This window comes from Gadus macrocephalus, chromosome 2 (assembly GCF_031168955.1).
Source record: "Gadus macrocephalus chromosome 2, ASM3116895v1".
Taxonomy (NCBI): domain Eukaryota; kingdom Metazoa; phylum Chordata; class Actinopteri; order Gadiformes; family Gadidae; genus Gadus; species Gadus macrocephalus.
Genome location: NC_082383.1, coordinates 1,465,684 through 1,481,128, shown reverse-complemented (window position 1 = coordinate 1,481,128; position 15,445 = coordinate 1,465,684). Strand labels below are relative to the sequence as shown.

The 15,445-nt window shown below is 46.6% G+C and overlaps 1 protein-coding gene and 3 long non-coding RNA genes across 7 annotated transcripts; 1 reads left to right on the top strand and 3 right to left on the bottom strand.

Annotated features, from left to right (window-relative positions):
• Positions 1 to 233: 233 nt before the first annotated feature.
• Positions 234 to 2,307, bottom strand: LOC132474833 (uncharacterized). 4 transcript variants are annotated; one of them, XR_009529741.1, is made up of 6 exons: positions 2,210 to 2,307; positions 1,862 to 1,942; positions 1,687 to 1,765; positions 1,497 to 1,613; positions 972 to 1,080; positions 234 to 786 (listed from the first exon to the last, which is right to left on the bottom strand). It is a non-coding gene; the product is annotated as an uncharacterized LOC132474833 (long non-coding RNA). The 4 variants fall into 4 exon arrangements; XR_009529742.1 differs by having other exon boundaries at positions 972 to 1,057; XR_009529743.1 differs by having other exon boundaries at positions 1,497 to 1,580.
• Positions 2,308 to 2,383: 76 nt separating this feature from the next.
• LOC132474828 (uncharacterized) lies at positions 2,384 to 6,944 on the bottom strand. The gene is made up of 3 exons (XR_009529740.1): positions 6,751 to 6,944; positions 2,984 to 6,602; positions 2,384 to 2,742 (listed from the first exon to the last, which is right to left on the bottom strand). It is a non-coding gene; the product is annotated as an uncharacterized LOC132474828 (long non-coding RNA).
• A 792-nt stretch (positions 6,945 to 7,736) lies between these two features.
• LOC132474824 (uncharacterized) lies at positions 7,737 to 9,980 on the bottom strand. Its single transcript, XR_009529739.1, has 3 exons — positions 9,355 to 9,980; positions 8,985 to 9,031; positions 7,737 to 8,618 (listed from the first exon to the last, which is right to left on the bottom strand). It is a non-coding gene; the product is annotated as an uncharacterized LOC132474824 (long non-coding RNA).
• A 3-nt stretch (positions 9,981 to 9,983) lies between these two features.
• Positions 9,984 to 14,657, top strand: LOC132474819 (glycerophosphodiester phosphodiesterase 1-like). Its single transcript, XM_060075690.1, has 6 exons — positions 9,984 to 10,459; positions 10,974 to 11,149; positions 11,581 to 11,689; positions 12,160 to 12,252; positions 13,216 to 13,427; positions 14,002 to 14,657. Exons 1-6 carry the CDS (start codon positions 10,199 to 10,201, stop codon positions 14,195 to 14,197), a joined length of 1,047 nt encoding a protein of 348 aa, XP_059931673.1. The 5' UTR covers positions 9,984 to 10,198; the 3' UTR covers positions 14,198 to 14,657.
• The last annotated feature ends 788 nt before the right edge of the window (positions 14,658 to 15,445 follow it).

Genomic DNA, 15,445 nt, shown 5'->3' with positions numbered 1-15,445 from the left:
CGTAGGCCGGTACAATTTTAACGTGACAGCGGCCTTTGAGCATGCTTCCTTGACATTGGGACACAGCCACATGAATAGGCTTCAATTTAGTAGTAATATGGAGGTTTCGTATTTTCACAAAATGGATTATGTGAACATTGCTGAATAACAATCATGTAAATTAAATGTATTGCAGGACTTTAGCTTGACATTAACCAAGTTAAAGGACAATTAAATGAACCGCACCAAACATGTAGAAGTCAATGTGGGATTTTAATATATAAACAAAAACACTTGACAGAAGTTTAATACAATTTTGTAAAGGAAAGCAGAGGAAAACATTTTCCCAAATGAATCTTTTCAAAATGTCACCACCATTCCGAAAGCAAGTGAAGAGGTTTGTGTAAAAGCAGTCCTCCCTGACCAGCTCTGTCCCTGACTCTAAACCCTGACTCTCAACCCTAACGCTAAACCCTCTGAGGGCAGGAAGACGCGCCTTCCGTGTAAAGGTTCGAACCACAGAGAAGGAAGAAAAGAGGAAGCAGTAGAGAGTAGTGAAGTTAGTGACAGACGTGAGGGAAAGGCGTGTGGAAGCACACGGTTACATGTGGTGTCAAGAAGATCACTCCCACTGGAGGTCATTGATCCATCAGCCTCAGACTGCTGAGCTCAGCAGGTCTTCTGGAGGACGAGGCTCAGGTGAACTGAGGAGACGGGACCAGCAGGATGTCAGGATCAGGGCGGGTTTAGCTCAGGTGTGTCTACCCCCGACCAAACAGGATCAGGTGAGGTTCAGCTCAGGTGTGTCTGCCCGGACCAAACAAGGACATTGATTAGGTTCAATATTCAAAAGATGCAACATTATCTGAACCAAAGATAAGTCATTAAGGAGCAGGCAGGCTTTAGGGCGCCTTGCTCAAGGACGCATCACTGTATTGTGAGGACTTGAACCCGGCACCATTGGTTTGAGAGTTTAACCCCCAAGCCCCTACCTAGTCCTTGATGGTAGAGTCCTGGTGGTCCTCAGGATTTGCCTTCCAGATGTACGGCTTCTCCATCAGTCATCCAGATTCCTGGTCTGGTTACAAACGTAATTTGTCTCTAATGTAAGGTAACAAACACAGTAGTAGTTTGTCTCTAATGAAGGTAACAAACGCAGTAGTAGTTGGGCTCTAATATCAGGTAACAAACAGTAGTAGTTTGACTCTAATGTAAGGTAACAAACAGAGTAGTAGTTTGTCTCTAATGTAAGGTAACAAACACAGGAGTAGTTGGGCTCTAATGTAAGGTAACAAACACAGGAGTAGTTTGTCTCTGATATCAGGTAACAAACACAGTAGTAGTTTGTCTCTAATGTAAGGTCACAAACACAGGAGTAGTTGGGCTCTAATGGCGCGTAACAAAGTAGCAGCTGTAGTTTGTCTGGTAAACAACCACAATAGTATGCCGTAACTTGTACTGGACAAACTAATCCTGCGTTACAACAATTCCACTCTGTTTATTTTAGGCAAACTTACGAGGATCCTGGTTGGTGGAGTGATGTCGTCCTCTTGGCTCGTGTCTTGGCTCCTCCATCAGCTCTCCTCAGCCAGTGTCCTGGTCTGGAACAAACAGCGTGAGTCTGGCCCTAAAGTCTGGTAACAAACGTGTAGTTTGTCTTATTTTTAAGCCCTTTATTTCCACTTTGTTTGGTTAATACAAACTTACAACCCTTGTTGGTAGAGTGATGGTCATCCTCCAGATTCACGGCTCCCCTACCAGCTTGCCTCCGCTCCAGAAACACGTTCTAGTAAGAAAACACAGCGGTAGTTGGTTAACGCATGTCAAAGTAACAGCTGTATTTTGCCCTTTAAGTCAACCATGTAAGTAAATACAAACTTACGAGGAATCCTTGTTGGTCGATTCCTAGTCGTCCTCCAGCGTCTCAGCTCCTCCAGCAGCTCTCCTCAGACAGAGTCCTGGTCTGGAACAAACAGCGGAAGTCTTGCTTCAACATGTGATAAAACAGATGTCGTCTGGTATATAATGGTACAAACGCCGGTAGTTTGTGGTAGCAGTATTCTACTAGTATTCTTTTTTTTAATTTTTTTTTTATGTTTATTTATTTATTTATTTTTAACGATTTATGATGACTATATGCTCTGTAAGGTGACCTTGGGTGCCTTGAAAGGCGCCTCTAAATTAAATGTATTATATTATTATTAGAAGTGGCAGTGAGTGTGATGATCACTTCAGAGTCAGGCTCCATCTAACCCACGATACACGTCATTCCCCAGGCAGGCCCTCCACCAGCCCAGGGCCTTCAGCACGGCTCCTCCATCAGCGCCTTCAGCCATGGATTCCTGGTATGGTTACAAACACAGTCGGTCTCAGCTGGGGACGCAATACACCCCACACGGTGCATCTGAGGTTCACTTGTAAAATGGAAGACAAATTTTAACACTTAAATTAGACAACGTCTGCAGATTGTCGCGTTCAGCAATTCATCCACTACGGTCGTAGCAGCACTAGTAACATTAATGGCTCGTATGACTCTTGCATAACCCCCGTATGAATTAACTAAAATCACAGCTTGGCACAGATTTAAAGTCATAAGATGATCAAAACTAGACCTAAACTACCGTGGATTTTAGTGTTTCAGATGAGCTTGGTGATGGTTACCCTCTGGTCCGGTGCTGCAGGCCCCTGGTCTCCAGCCTCAGTCTCCGGTCCATCCTGGCACCACAAGCCTCCGGACCCCAGCCTCTCAGCCTCGCCTTTCAGCTACAGCAGAAGGTTTATATCAGCATTTGCCCAACAATAAACTTAATTGACTCAACCGAAACCAAGTTACACAATTAATTGAACTATTATTTTATAACTTAAGGCCAGAAAAGACTTGAGACCAGACATGAGCATCCCGTTTTTTGGGAATGAAGACAGAGCAGTCCACAAGTTTAAAGAAGTGGTTCAGGCCATGCATTGAAACTGACCTGAGAAGACTCTACTCACACAGAGCACTGACCTGTTCTGGAGGACTTCTGACAGGAGGTGGAGGTCTGGCTCTGGGTGAGGAGGTGGAGGTCTGGCTCTGGGTGAGGAGGTGGAGGTCTGGCTCTGGGTGAGGAGGAGGAGGTCTTGCTCTAGGTGAGGAGGCAGACACCTTGGGACAAACTACATGATACCTTTTTAACCTTGTACAGTTCTAGAGTATCTTCTACTGTAACATGTGGGCATTATTTTAGCTTTTATATTATCCAGTTGTTAACTCTGCACCAAAGTCGTTGTTTAACGTCATTCTATTGGGTAGGGTTTAACTTCTGTGGCAATGAATGACAGCAGATATTTAGAACGTACAAAAGCTGAAATAACAAAGAACACTAAGCAGTATCGATATTAAATCAAATATACTCCGCCATATTCAGGTGCTGGGTTCCGTTGAAGAAATGTCAAATTATCTTCCATCTTGAAATGATTTTAAGCCTTCCTTGATGTCAAAAATAGGCCCGCAAGTAGAACGCCGTTTTGTACGCAGTGAGAGTCCCGCAACGTCATCGTGGTTAAGAGTACGGCGCAACCATCGGAAATTATCAACATATTGTACGACGTACGTGTCAGTATGTATTTAATATCAAACTTTAGTTGTTTAAAATAGGGGCAACAATTCCCAATGGAAACCGACTGAAAAATAGTTTCCGTTGGCAACGGCTCGAGGTTACGCAAATACAATCCAGAACGTTCCGCCAGATTCCCTCAACTAACTGCCAGGTGGTTTCTTATTGTTGTCAAGACTACAACATTCTATGCTAACCATTGGGACTACCGTAAATCAAGTGATCGCACTCAGAAGCTTCCACGGCGGGAAGCACAAACCGTCCGACTGGAATCCGAACATTCCAGCCGGAACCAACCAAAGAAAAAACATAACCAGCGCCTCACCTTGAGCTGAACGGAGGAAGATCCTGAAGTCGATGGTCTTCATTAAAATACAGCCAACAGACTTACCTTGAGGAGATCTGTTTGTTGCTGTTGGTCATTAATACTATTCAGTGTACCTTTACATTATTATGCACCCAGTGTGTACAAGTTATATCACTCAAACCCATACGAAGAACCAAACTACCATGTACGTCCCACAACAACTTTAAACCTAAAATCATGGAATCATTCAATACAAAACTGTCTTCATTTTACAATTATCTAGATTATTCAGGGTACAAACCATACAGAGCAAATCTAAACGTTGACCTCACAGAGCCGACCATAGCACTGCAACGTCACCCTGACCGCCTCATCACCAACAGCAAATCATGCCAGCCAGCCAACACATGTACAGCTCCAGTGAGAAGTGGGCATCTGAGTGAAAGGACTGCCCATAATAAAAATAAGCCATATTCCTGAACTATCCAACCATCTTCATGGTTTAAAGATTTACAGACTTGACATTCCATTGCGTTCTAATCACCTTAGTCTGCTCCCTCGTTACTTATAAAACTCTACATCTCCATCACTAGAGTGTTGCATCCTACTCATGGGGGTGTGGTCTGAGTGAGCAGAGATGCATGCTGGGATACAGTGCTGTCTGAAGTCTTCAGTTCCATAGACGTGCCCCTCAGGAGAAACCAAGTGTTTGAGAATCTGTTGTGACATCAGTTACATGAGCTGGAATATCCTTCAAGATGGCGCCAGGATTCTCAGAGGAGAAAGGCCAAGAGGAAGATGTGTGGGTTCTTCCTCTCAGCCAGTGGAACACAACAACGGTCTTCATCAGAGTACCATGGAACACTTTGAAACAGTCCTCGTTACACCTTGAAGCCCCAGTGAAGGCTTCCTTACCTCCTCAGCTGAAGAGCACAACTTCAGCTCGAAGAGCGCACTAGCTGGAGTTCCCGGATTGGTTCTGATTTAAGGGAACCAATCGTTCAACTAGTCCTGTCCGAAACAAATACAGTTCAGCCTGAGAAGACGTGCAACTGAGAGCAAGACAAGATCCACAGGGCTCTTCATCAATCCAGCCAGGTGGGAAGAGCCGTCTCATTACAGGTCTGAAGGTCATCTTGAATATCCATTTAGGTCCCTTTCCAACGTCAGACTCTCCTTGTGGAATTCCTTTTCGTGTCCATCCTCCATTGATCCTGATTGGTGTAGTCCTAGTTTGACAACTCTGCGTCGGTCGTGAACCTCTCGCACAGAACCTCTTCCTGAAAACATATTTTTCTTTGTGATCTGAACACGCCGCTTGCATCCTTTTACACTTGAGTTGGATGCTCTCCTTCCTGCCCAGTGTGTTGGATATCGCTCCGGAGCGTCGCTCAGGGCTCTTCATGTCTACTGGAGGCCCTTAAGTAAACGTGTGGCCGTCCATCAGGTATGATTTAGTTAACCATTCCAATATCCCAAGCCAATCACACAGACCCCCGTATGAACATTATCACTGTCAAAGCAAGCCAGACACACACACACATAGAACCCAGGACAGGCACGTAGAACCCCATGCCAGGTGTGAGTGGGAGACACACACAGTAGAACCCTAGAGATGCTCAAAAATCTTCCATCTCATGTCAAACCCAAACACACACCACTGAGCCATAAAAGGCCAAACAATCATGCAGGGTAAAAACCTCATGCCAAATAACATTCCATCATCCACCCCCAGCTCTCCTGCCAGGGCACCCAGAACAGAACAACCAATGTCTCAAGAGACGTAAATTATGTACAACATTCTTCAGTGGCGTCCCACATTGGTGATGGATTATGCTTGGCGTCTCCAAAAATTTGTCCCAGGTTGATTCAACATCTCTGAAGTCATGTCTTTGTAGTCCTGTGGTTTCCTGAAAGAGGGGCCTTCACAGATGTAAACGTTGCAGCTTTAGTCAGCCTGAGGACAGGAAGGAGGTCATCTGTTCAGAAGACCACCCAGTGGAGGGGGGTGGCTCTTGAGGAGCAGGATCCATATGGGGATGGCCCCAAATAAGACCTTCTTGGAAATTAAACTGTTCCTGAGGAGTCACGATGCCTGGAGGGGACTGTTGAATGTGTTCCATGGTTCTCCGTATTAGACTGAAGTTGTGTTTTGGTCGTTGAGATGAGGAGCCCCCTCATCTCCCCCTGGTGTTTCTCTTTCTGAATCCCTGTCTCCATCTTTAAGAACATTCCAGTCCATGTAACTGACGTCACCACAGTTTCTCAAACACTGGGTTTCCCCTGAGGGGGCGTGTCTACAGACCTGTAGGCTTCAGACAGCTCTGTATCCCAGTATGCACCTCTGCTCACTCAGACCACAACCTTATCAGTAAAGCAACACTCATGTAATGAAGACGCAGAGCTCAGGAGAGTAGAATGAAAGAAGACTGAAGATATCAGAACCCAACCCATTACTCCAGCTTACAACAATAACTTGGAGCCTGTAACCATTTTAACAAATCATTAAAACCAACATAAACCAAACACCTAAGTAACCCATGAACCAATAAAACATCCTTTCTACTCAGATCAACCTTCAGGTAACAGGTTAACTCACCAGGAAGCCAAAATACATCCATGTGCCCAAGAGTAATGAGAAATTAATGACTTACAGTTTGCAGTTATGCTTCATGGTTAAGTTGGGATACTCACAGAACTGCAGTTAAATATCCATGATAGACCTTTGAAGGAAGGAACAGTTTACTCATGGTCCAAATTTCAAATGAGAGTTAAACCACCACAATCTCCGATTTCCTTCACACATTATCAGTGATTTATATTCAACATACAAGTCACGTCAGTTGTGCTTTGCCACACAATTCTACTCACATCAGGTTCAGATGAGATGCTCCTCTTTACTTCAAAAAGTCTTTAACCTGTGAAACTGGAAGAGATGTTAACTAAGTCACAACAGTACTGTCCGGTTCCCTTTTAAGTGAAACGCACCAGATGCAACCAATTAACTAATTAAGAAAACCACCTGGCAGGCGAGCTGCGGCAGGTGAGCTAATTAGTAAAACTCAATGCAGGTTCAGCACCCTGTGGACTTCTTGGTAACCGTGAGAGGCTATTTCAGCTCCGTTTGATCTTAAATGACCTCCCTCATTTTAATTAAAGGGATGAGTCTGATTTGACTGATTTAGATTCAAACTTCAAAACGAAAAAGTCTTCATTCAATTCACCATACTGTGTGCGCGAGTGAGTGTGTGTGTGTGAGAGTGAGAAGGAAGCTTTCATCAAAGAGACCAGAGAGACTCATTCACTGGTTAAACTGGAGTCATCGCCTACCACCACACGTTACACACACACACACAGATCTGACTGGGGATAGGATAGGTTAATACACTTGAGGTGGTAAACAGGTAGTTTATTCTATTGCCAGAAGGACTATGTCTATCTAGACTAGGCTACTTATAAATGTTTATTATTTTTATCCTAAAGATCATATTCGGGGCTAATTAAATAACATCCGAGGCTTTATCCCCGAATAAAACAGCATAGGGACGCCACTCCCTTAAGCTAACCTATTTATTCACGATAGCAGACACTTTAAATAGTTATAATTACATGCAACTTATTTCAAATTGTATACTAGATACATACAAATATAAAGGAAAATATACAAAAATGAAATGGCTAAAGTTAATGCAAAATTATGATGTAGTCGAGTACTAACAGTCTATTAACACAACCGTAACAATGACCTACAAAAACTATTTGTGTGTGTGAGGGCAGAGGACAAGAGGAGCTCTACCACCTATCTTCGGTATCCCGAGGAAGCGCCAAGTGACCGAAATGGAGGAGACAATTTTCTTTATTTTTTATTGGTTTGTTTGAAGAGCAGAAAATAAAATTTATAATAATGGATATCAATTCCAAGAAACATTATTTGAATCGAAATGAAATCATATATTGATGGTTATTAAACACAATATACACCGCAAGAAAATAAAAATGCAGACGTTTTTTGCAAAGCAAACAATTTCTGTTCCCTCTTTCTTCATTCGTCACACGAAGTCGTTCCCCATTTTGTTATACTTTATCATTGCCAGTACGTTCTCTTTTTTATTTATATCATTAATTTAAACAAAAATAAATAGTCAAATTTTGGGTTCCTAAATTGGCCCTCAGCTGTCAAAACTTTGAGAACCCCTGTTGTAGACCAACTTCGGAAAACTGTAGTTCCACCATAGAAACGCTAGAGGTCAGCAATACCCGTCGCGCAATGACGTCGGTTAGGAAAAGTGGAGTCGAATTCATTTTAAACAGCACTGTCTTTTCCTATGTTAGAAAGGAAGCACATTTTCATCTCTCCTTGACCCGATGACATTTTCCACAAAGGTTAAGTAAAGGATAGGAGATATGACTATTCGTAGAGGAATAGGGACACAGCTAAGGATTCTCACCGCGTCCGCCATCTTGTCGTCACGTGACAGCACTTGGACGTTGGATCAGAGATGACAGTAGTTGCAAATGCAAAGGCAAAATACACATAACAGCAACATTACCTTGTAATTGTTACAGAGATTGAGGGGGAAATTGAGGTGGATTTCAAGAGCGATGAAAAGGACATGACAGGAGTCACAGAGAGCAATCAAGAGGCCACTTTGCCAGGGCCAGGTGATCCAGGGTCAGCTGCTCCAGGGACCAGACTGCCAGGGACTGATGGGGCGACTGTGGAGGACCTAATAAGGCAACTAGAAAAGGAAAAATTAATGAGAAGGAGAGCAGAGAGGGCTCTTGTAAAACAAAAAAGAATCAATTTGGCACTAAGAAAGAGGTACAATTCAGTCAACAAGAAGTTAAAACGAAAAGGCCATACAGGTTAAATTCACCACCCATCATAAATCAGCATTGTTGAAGCGGCGGCATCTGTAGGGCTTCAGGTGCTGAACATCACCCTTTCCAGGATATAATTAAACAAACACTGTTATTTCTACTAGCTATCACATCATAAAACCCGTCCTTAAATCAACCTAAATGATCCTAGTAATCCAACATAAATAACTAACTAAATAAAAGTTAGATTCACTACTGAACTTCGTAATTGTTGGTGTTGACACCTTCACATGGCGAAGTCGAGCTAACAAACCAGCAGGCAATCGGTCGTCTACCAAGATAAAAATATATATAATTACACTGTGCATATTCAAATAAATATCAGTATATGCATCATAAAAGGACCTCTAATACAATAGATAGTTGACAATTCAAAAGGAGGTGGCTACTTAATCAATTTACCCCTGGAGATACCTTCACAGATGGCGAAGTTGAGCTAACAAACTAGCAGGCAATCGGTCGTCTACCAAGATAAATATATATATAATTACGCTGTGCATTTACAAATAAATATCAGTATATGCATCATAAAGGGCCTCTGATACAATATAGACAGTTGACAATTCAAAAGAGGTAGCTATTTAATCAATTTACCTCAGAAGTTACTCGACGGCCAGCAATGGAAATGAATGATCTCCTACGCCGTAAAATGGTTGTTTGGAACTATGCGAGGCTCCATACCCCGGAAGTAGGCGCTACAACGGAGTCCAATGGAAGTGTCGCCACTCTGTTACAGGGCTCTCAAGTCTCACGCATTCAGCGGGAGACACAAGCAATTCAACCCATGCACACGCTCACACGGCACACTTCGTATTTCTCACGCAGAGAAATTACCAGGATAGCGCCCACCAACTTGCGCCGCTATTTAGCAGTTCATCTGGGTCAGTCACAAACTACGCCCTCCCCTAATCAGTTCTGTTCGCTTTGCATTGGCGGAAGTGAGTAGGGGGAGTGGTTAAGTAGAGCCTTCAGATTGGACGGTTTGACTTTAGAGTTACCATCATGTTTTGTATTTTTTTTTTTTTACCATTTTACCATTAACACATTTCTCCTACAGGGGATTGATAAAGTTCTATCTATTTAACAGAAAGAAACACTTGGTCATACTTTACACACTTTACCACAGCATTGGCATCCCAGGGTCCAGATGGGGGCGGTGTGTCCGCGTGAGAATCAAGTTCTCCATAGCAACCACCCCCTACCTGCATAGCAACCTCCTCCTCCTCCTCTCGGTCCAGCCGGAGCTGAAGTGATGCTGCCGCTGCTGGGATGCAGTAGCCTACGACCGAGTAGACGTACAACAAACAATGTCTCCCTCATTGGTCGGTGTCTCACTCCACAGCGACGTTATTCACCCGCACATTGGCGTCAACTCGACTCTTTCTACGGCGTCTTCATGAGCTGACGGTTCTTCACCGCTCGTGATCAGTTGTTCACCATGTTACAAGTTGGGGACGAGTGGATGTATTTCGCGGTGGTCTTCCTGTTGACACTGTCGGGCACCCGCAGCGCCACGGGAGCCTCGGTGCTCACCGCGTCGCTCTACGTGTTCCTCGTGATGTTCCGGTTCCCCCCGGTGCCACTGGAGCAGGCGAGCCGCGTGCTGCGGCCCAACGGTCTGTCCAGCGACGTGCCGGTGGTGGCGCACCGCGCGGCCGGTCACGACGCGCCGGAGAACACGCTGGCTGCGATTCGAGAGGTGAGACGTCACGACACCTGCCTGTCCAGAATACTACCTGGTCGATTAAAAAAAAACGACTGTTATTATTGGTCGCGTCTCCATGGTGGGGATCAGTCCAGGTAGATTGTAGCGGGTCCGACGGGGATATATTTTTTTATAAGTGTTTCATAACAATCGCACCCCGTCCTCCTCTGTAATTGAGCACCTCTGTGTTTCACACTCGACACTCAACCTGAGCCAGAGGGGGGAAGACTATCCAAAGCAAAGGGGAGTGACGGGGTTGAGTTCTTCCATAACAAGTCAACCTAGTCAAATTAGGTTGTCCTAGTCAAATTATTATGCAAGTAGGCTATGAATATGGCTGACATGCTGCCTACGAATTATTAAGTAAGAATTATGCAATTGTACCTACTCAACATTAATTTGGAGCCAGTTCGAGCTCTGAATAAAACCATTTCAACCTATTGAACATTTGATTTAGATCTACGTATTGTATTCTATTAACACATATCCCCTGGGGGCCCGGCTCCAGGCCAGCAGGAACGGGGCCACGGGGGTGGAGCTGGACCTGAGCTTCACCGCCGACGGGGTGGCCGTCCTGCTGCACGACGACACCGTGGACCGCACCACCAACGGCTCCGGGCCAATCAGCGGCCTCCGCCTGGCCCACGTCAAGAGCCTGGACGCGGCGGCTCGCCACCGTCTGAGGTACGGCGGGAAGAGTCTCTCCCTGGGCCACGACCGGTGGCTTCATTATGGAGGCCGAACGCGGCGGCCATCCTCTGGACCGAAGAGCAATGGTGTTTGATGTTATTATGGCTGATGTCTGGTAATGCTATCTGTGGGGTCTGATTCTCTCTCTCTCTCTCTCTCTCTCTCTCTCTCTCTCTCTCTCTCTCTCTCTCTCTCTCTCTCTCTCTCCCTCCCTCTCTCTCTCTCTCTCTCTCTCTCTCTCTCTCTCCCTCTCCACCCCTCTTTCTTTCTCCACCCCTCTTTCTCTCTCCCCCTCTCTCTCTCTCTCTCCCTCTCTATGCCCCCCCTCCCTCCCTCTTTCCCTCTCTCTTTCCCCTCTCTCACCCTCTTTCCCATCTCCTCTCCCCCCCCCCCCCCCTCTCTCTCTCTCTCTCTCTCTCTCTCAGGGGGGAGAGGTTTGGGGTACAGATAGTTCCCACTCTACAGGAGGCGTTGCAGGAGTGCATCAAACACAGTCTGACCATCTTCCTCAACGTGAAGTGTTACCCCGATAAGGTAAACACCCCTCATGTCATGTCCTCCCTAACCAGAGGGAGGAAGGACTTTAAGATGGAGAGAGATATCGGTATTCCTCAACTAGGACACACACTACTGGTTTAGTGACCAGATGACCGGCCAGCAAAACTTAGGGCTTCGATTCAAAGAAGGAACGATAAAAAATAAACAGAGGTAGAACACAATCCGACTGAGGAGGTTAAAGAAAAGAATAACGAGATCAATGGGAGAAACCATAACTACACAAACACAGAATGAGACTAACCTGTGACCAAACTGTGAGTAGGTCACAGTTTGGTCACAGGTTAGTTATGTCACTTTTATGACATGCTGGCAATACAAATGTCTCGCTTAATTTACCGGACCAAATATGAAGTGGGTCCAGAAAGTACCTCCGCAGATGGGTCAGGAGTCAGGACCCTGAGACCGTGTGTGACCTTCGACCTCCCTGACGTGTTCCCCTGACCTAGGCGGCGGCGGCGCTGGCTGAGATGTACAGGCGCCACCCCGTCCTCTACAACTCCAGCATCGTGTGCTCCTTCGAACCCAAGGTCATCTACAAGGTGAGTAGATCACCTTGATCCATCGGGACGGGGTTCACTGCGGTCGAGGCTCTGATGGGGACCTTCGGTCTCATGCATTTACATTCAAGGCATTGAGCGGACGCTTTTATCCAAAGGGTCTTGAGAAATGTGCTTAACAATAAGTACATTTGTCAGAAGAAAGACAACTGTATTATTCCGTTCTTCCCCCCTTATATGGGCGGGCCGTCCTGTGGGCATCCCCGACCGAGAGGCCTGACCCTACCCGTTCATCCATTTACGTGTATGAAAAGCAAGAGAATTATTCACTGTGAGGTCACATTCACATTCAGCCATTACTGTAAAGTCATGTCGTTGTGGTTCTACGGGACCTGCGTTTGTATGTTCTCATGGTGACGCGTGTCTGCATGATAGCCAGGCTGTCTCTCAGGTATCTCTGCTGATGTCATCATGGCCGGCTGGTGACGTCATCATGTCCCGGCAGTGATGTCATCATGGCCTGGCTGGTGATGTCATCATGGCCGGCTGGTGATGTCATCATGGCCGGCTGGTGATGTCATCATGGCCCAATGGTGACGTCATCATGGCCGGGTGGTGATGTCATCATGGCCCAGCAGTGATGTCATCATGGCCGGCTGGTGACGTCATCATGGCCGGGTGGTGACGTCATCATGGCCGGGTGGTGACGTCATCATGGCCGGTTGGTGACGTCATCATGGCCGGGTGGTGACGTCATCATGGCCGGTTGGTGACGTCATCATGGCCGGGTGGTGACGTCATCATGGCCGGGTGGTGACGTCATCATGGCCGGGTGGTGACGTCATCATGGCCGGGTGGTGATGTCATCATGGCCAGCAGTGATGTCATCATGGCCGGGTGGTGACTACATCATTGCCCGATGGTGATGTCATCATGGCGCAATGGTGATGTCATCATGGTGATGTGATCTCTGCCCCCTCACCCCCCCCCCCCCATCGTCCACAGATGCGCCAGGCGGACCCCCACGTGGTCACGGGCCTCACCCACCGGCCCTGGAGCCTGAGTCGCCATGGCGACGGGACCCCCACGCACGCCGTCGTCGTGGCGCAGTTCTGGAGCGAGCTGCTGGACGTGCTGCTGGACTGGGCCCACCACCACCTGCTGTGGGACCTCTGTGGCGTCTCCGCCGTCCTGGTCCACAAGGACTTCATCTCCCTGTGGGTCGCGGGGGGGGATCAGTCTGGTCTCACTACCATGACCTTATCTGACACAGCCCGGGGATGTGGGATGCGGTCCGAGTAATGTAATGATAGAGCAATGTTACATAACACCTCTTGGGACATGTAAGACATATCCACATGGATCTTTGGGTTTTTATGTTTCTAGCTGGTTTTATTGGTGTTATTTCTTTATACTTTTAGACTTTTTATACTTGCCAGAATATGTGGTGCCTTTCTCATCGCAATAACTCTCTCTCTCTCTCTCTCTCTCTCTCTCTCTCTCTCTCTCTCTCTCTCTCTCTCTCTCTCTCTCTCTCTCTCTCTCTCTCTCTCTCTCTCTCTCTCTCTCTCTCTCTCTCTCTCTCTCTCTCTCTCTCTCCCTCCCTCCTCCCTCCCTCCCTCCCCCTGTCCCTCCTCCTCTCCCCCTGTCCCTCCCTCCCCCTCTCCCCCTCTCCCCCTCTCCCTCCCTCCCCCTGTCCCTCCTCCTCTCCCCCTCTCCCTCCCTCCCCCTCTCCCTCTCCCCCCTCTCCCCCTCCCTCCCTCCCCCTGTCCCTCTCCCTCCCCCTCCCAGGGACTACGTCCAGTACTGGGCAGGCCGGGGGGTGGAGGTGGTGGGCTGGCCCGTCAACACGGCGGTGGAGAAGCACTACTACCAGGACCTACTGAAGATCAGCTACGTCACGGACAGCCTGCTGGAGGACTGTGACCCCCAAGTACTGAGGGGTCACACTGGGGGCCAGACTGGGGTCGCTCTCGGGTCACACTAGGGTCACACCAGGGTCATTCTAGGGTCATGGTACTAACTATGGACCCGTGTGTAGAGATTCAGGAGCAATCCCAGCTCTCAAAGTGATCGTACAAGAGGATGATGGTGTATGATAACTCAATACACACACACACACACACACACACACACACACACACACACACACACACACACACACACACACACACACACACACACACACACACACACAGAAAGAGTATTAACATATATAGCCTAAGTATTGGTGACATGGAGTTGTTTGACTAGTTATAGTGAAATAAGAAAACGTTCAGTTTTGATGACATCCTTACCCAACAACTACCACCAGGGGTAGCACTGCTAATCAAAAAACGGGCACGTTATGAATGTACTATAGGCTGTCCAATTGAAACATTTAATATCAGAATCAAATTAGGAAGATCTTTTTTTGTAAATAACGAGTAAATAAACATTTCTCCCAGTGTTAAATAGTCAATGTGTTCAATGCAAATGTTTCTTTCGCTAATACCAATGTCGTTTAAGTACGCTTGGGGTGGTTTTCAGCAGATGCTTGGCTGTTGAATTGGGTACACTGTGTCTTTAAGACGCCGGGGGAGGCGTGTATGGACGTCAAAGTCTCGCTGTGGGCGTCCAATGTGCGACAATGCCAGCCGGTTTCCAACCTGTTTCATCATAAGTGACATTGTCCCTCTGCAGACACCTAGCGAACCGAAGTTACCGGCGTTTTTCAAGACAATACGTTCAGATAGGGGGCGTCACACCGACAAGTTAATAAAATGTGCGTGAGCTGCTGCATTTAATGGTGCAATGACACGGGCATGCCTTGGAATAAGAGTTTAGTTTAATACCCGTCGACTGGAAGGACTTAAAATAAAGATTACTCCCGAGGCCAGCAGTCCACTCAGGATTAATTAACTACTTAAAACTTTGTCTCATGATTCACACTGAATCATTGTAGGGTGCATCCAGTGCCACACAGTTGCTTTACCAGCTCCAAAATGTACACAATTACCAGAGGTCCGAGCAAACTTGCTACCCAGCGGAGAACTGGTAAGACCGGCTCGGTATCGAACCAACTTGATGTTATTGTAATTGATGTGATTATTATTATGGAATGACACAATAGCAGTGCACGCTTGCGTAATAACGCGTGTGGCGTCGTTCCCTGCCCGCTGCAGGTCCCACGCAGCAGCTCGACAACCAGATCACCGAATTCAAGCACAAGCAGACGTCGTGGAATCTGCCGGCG

What these genes read in the sequence shown, in the direction of transcription:
- LOC132474819 (XM_060075690.1), top strand. Translation starts at nt 10,199, where the DNA reads ATGTTACAAGTTGGGGACGAGTGGATGTATTTCGCGGTGGTCTTCCTG. An exon ending in CGCTGGCTGCGATTCGAGAG is followed by an intron (nt 10,460 to 10,973) that starts GTGAGACGTCAC and finishes GCCCGGCTCCAG; the next exon opens with GCCAGCAGGAACGGGGCCAC. An exon ending in AACCCAAGGTCATCTACAAG is followed by an intron (nt 12,253 to 13,215) that starts GTGAGTAGATCA and finishes CATCGTCCACAG; the next exon opens with ATGCGCCAGGCGGACCCCCA.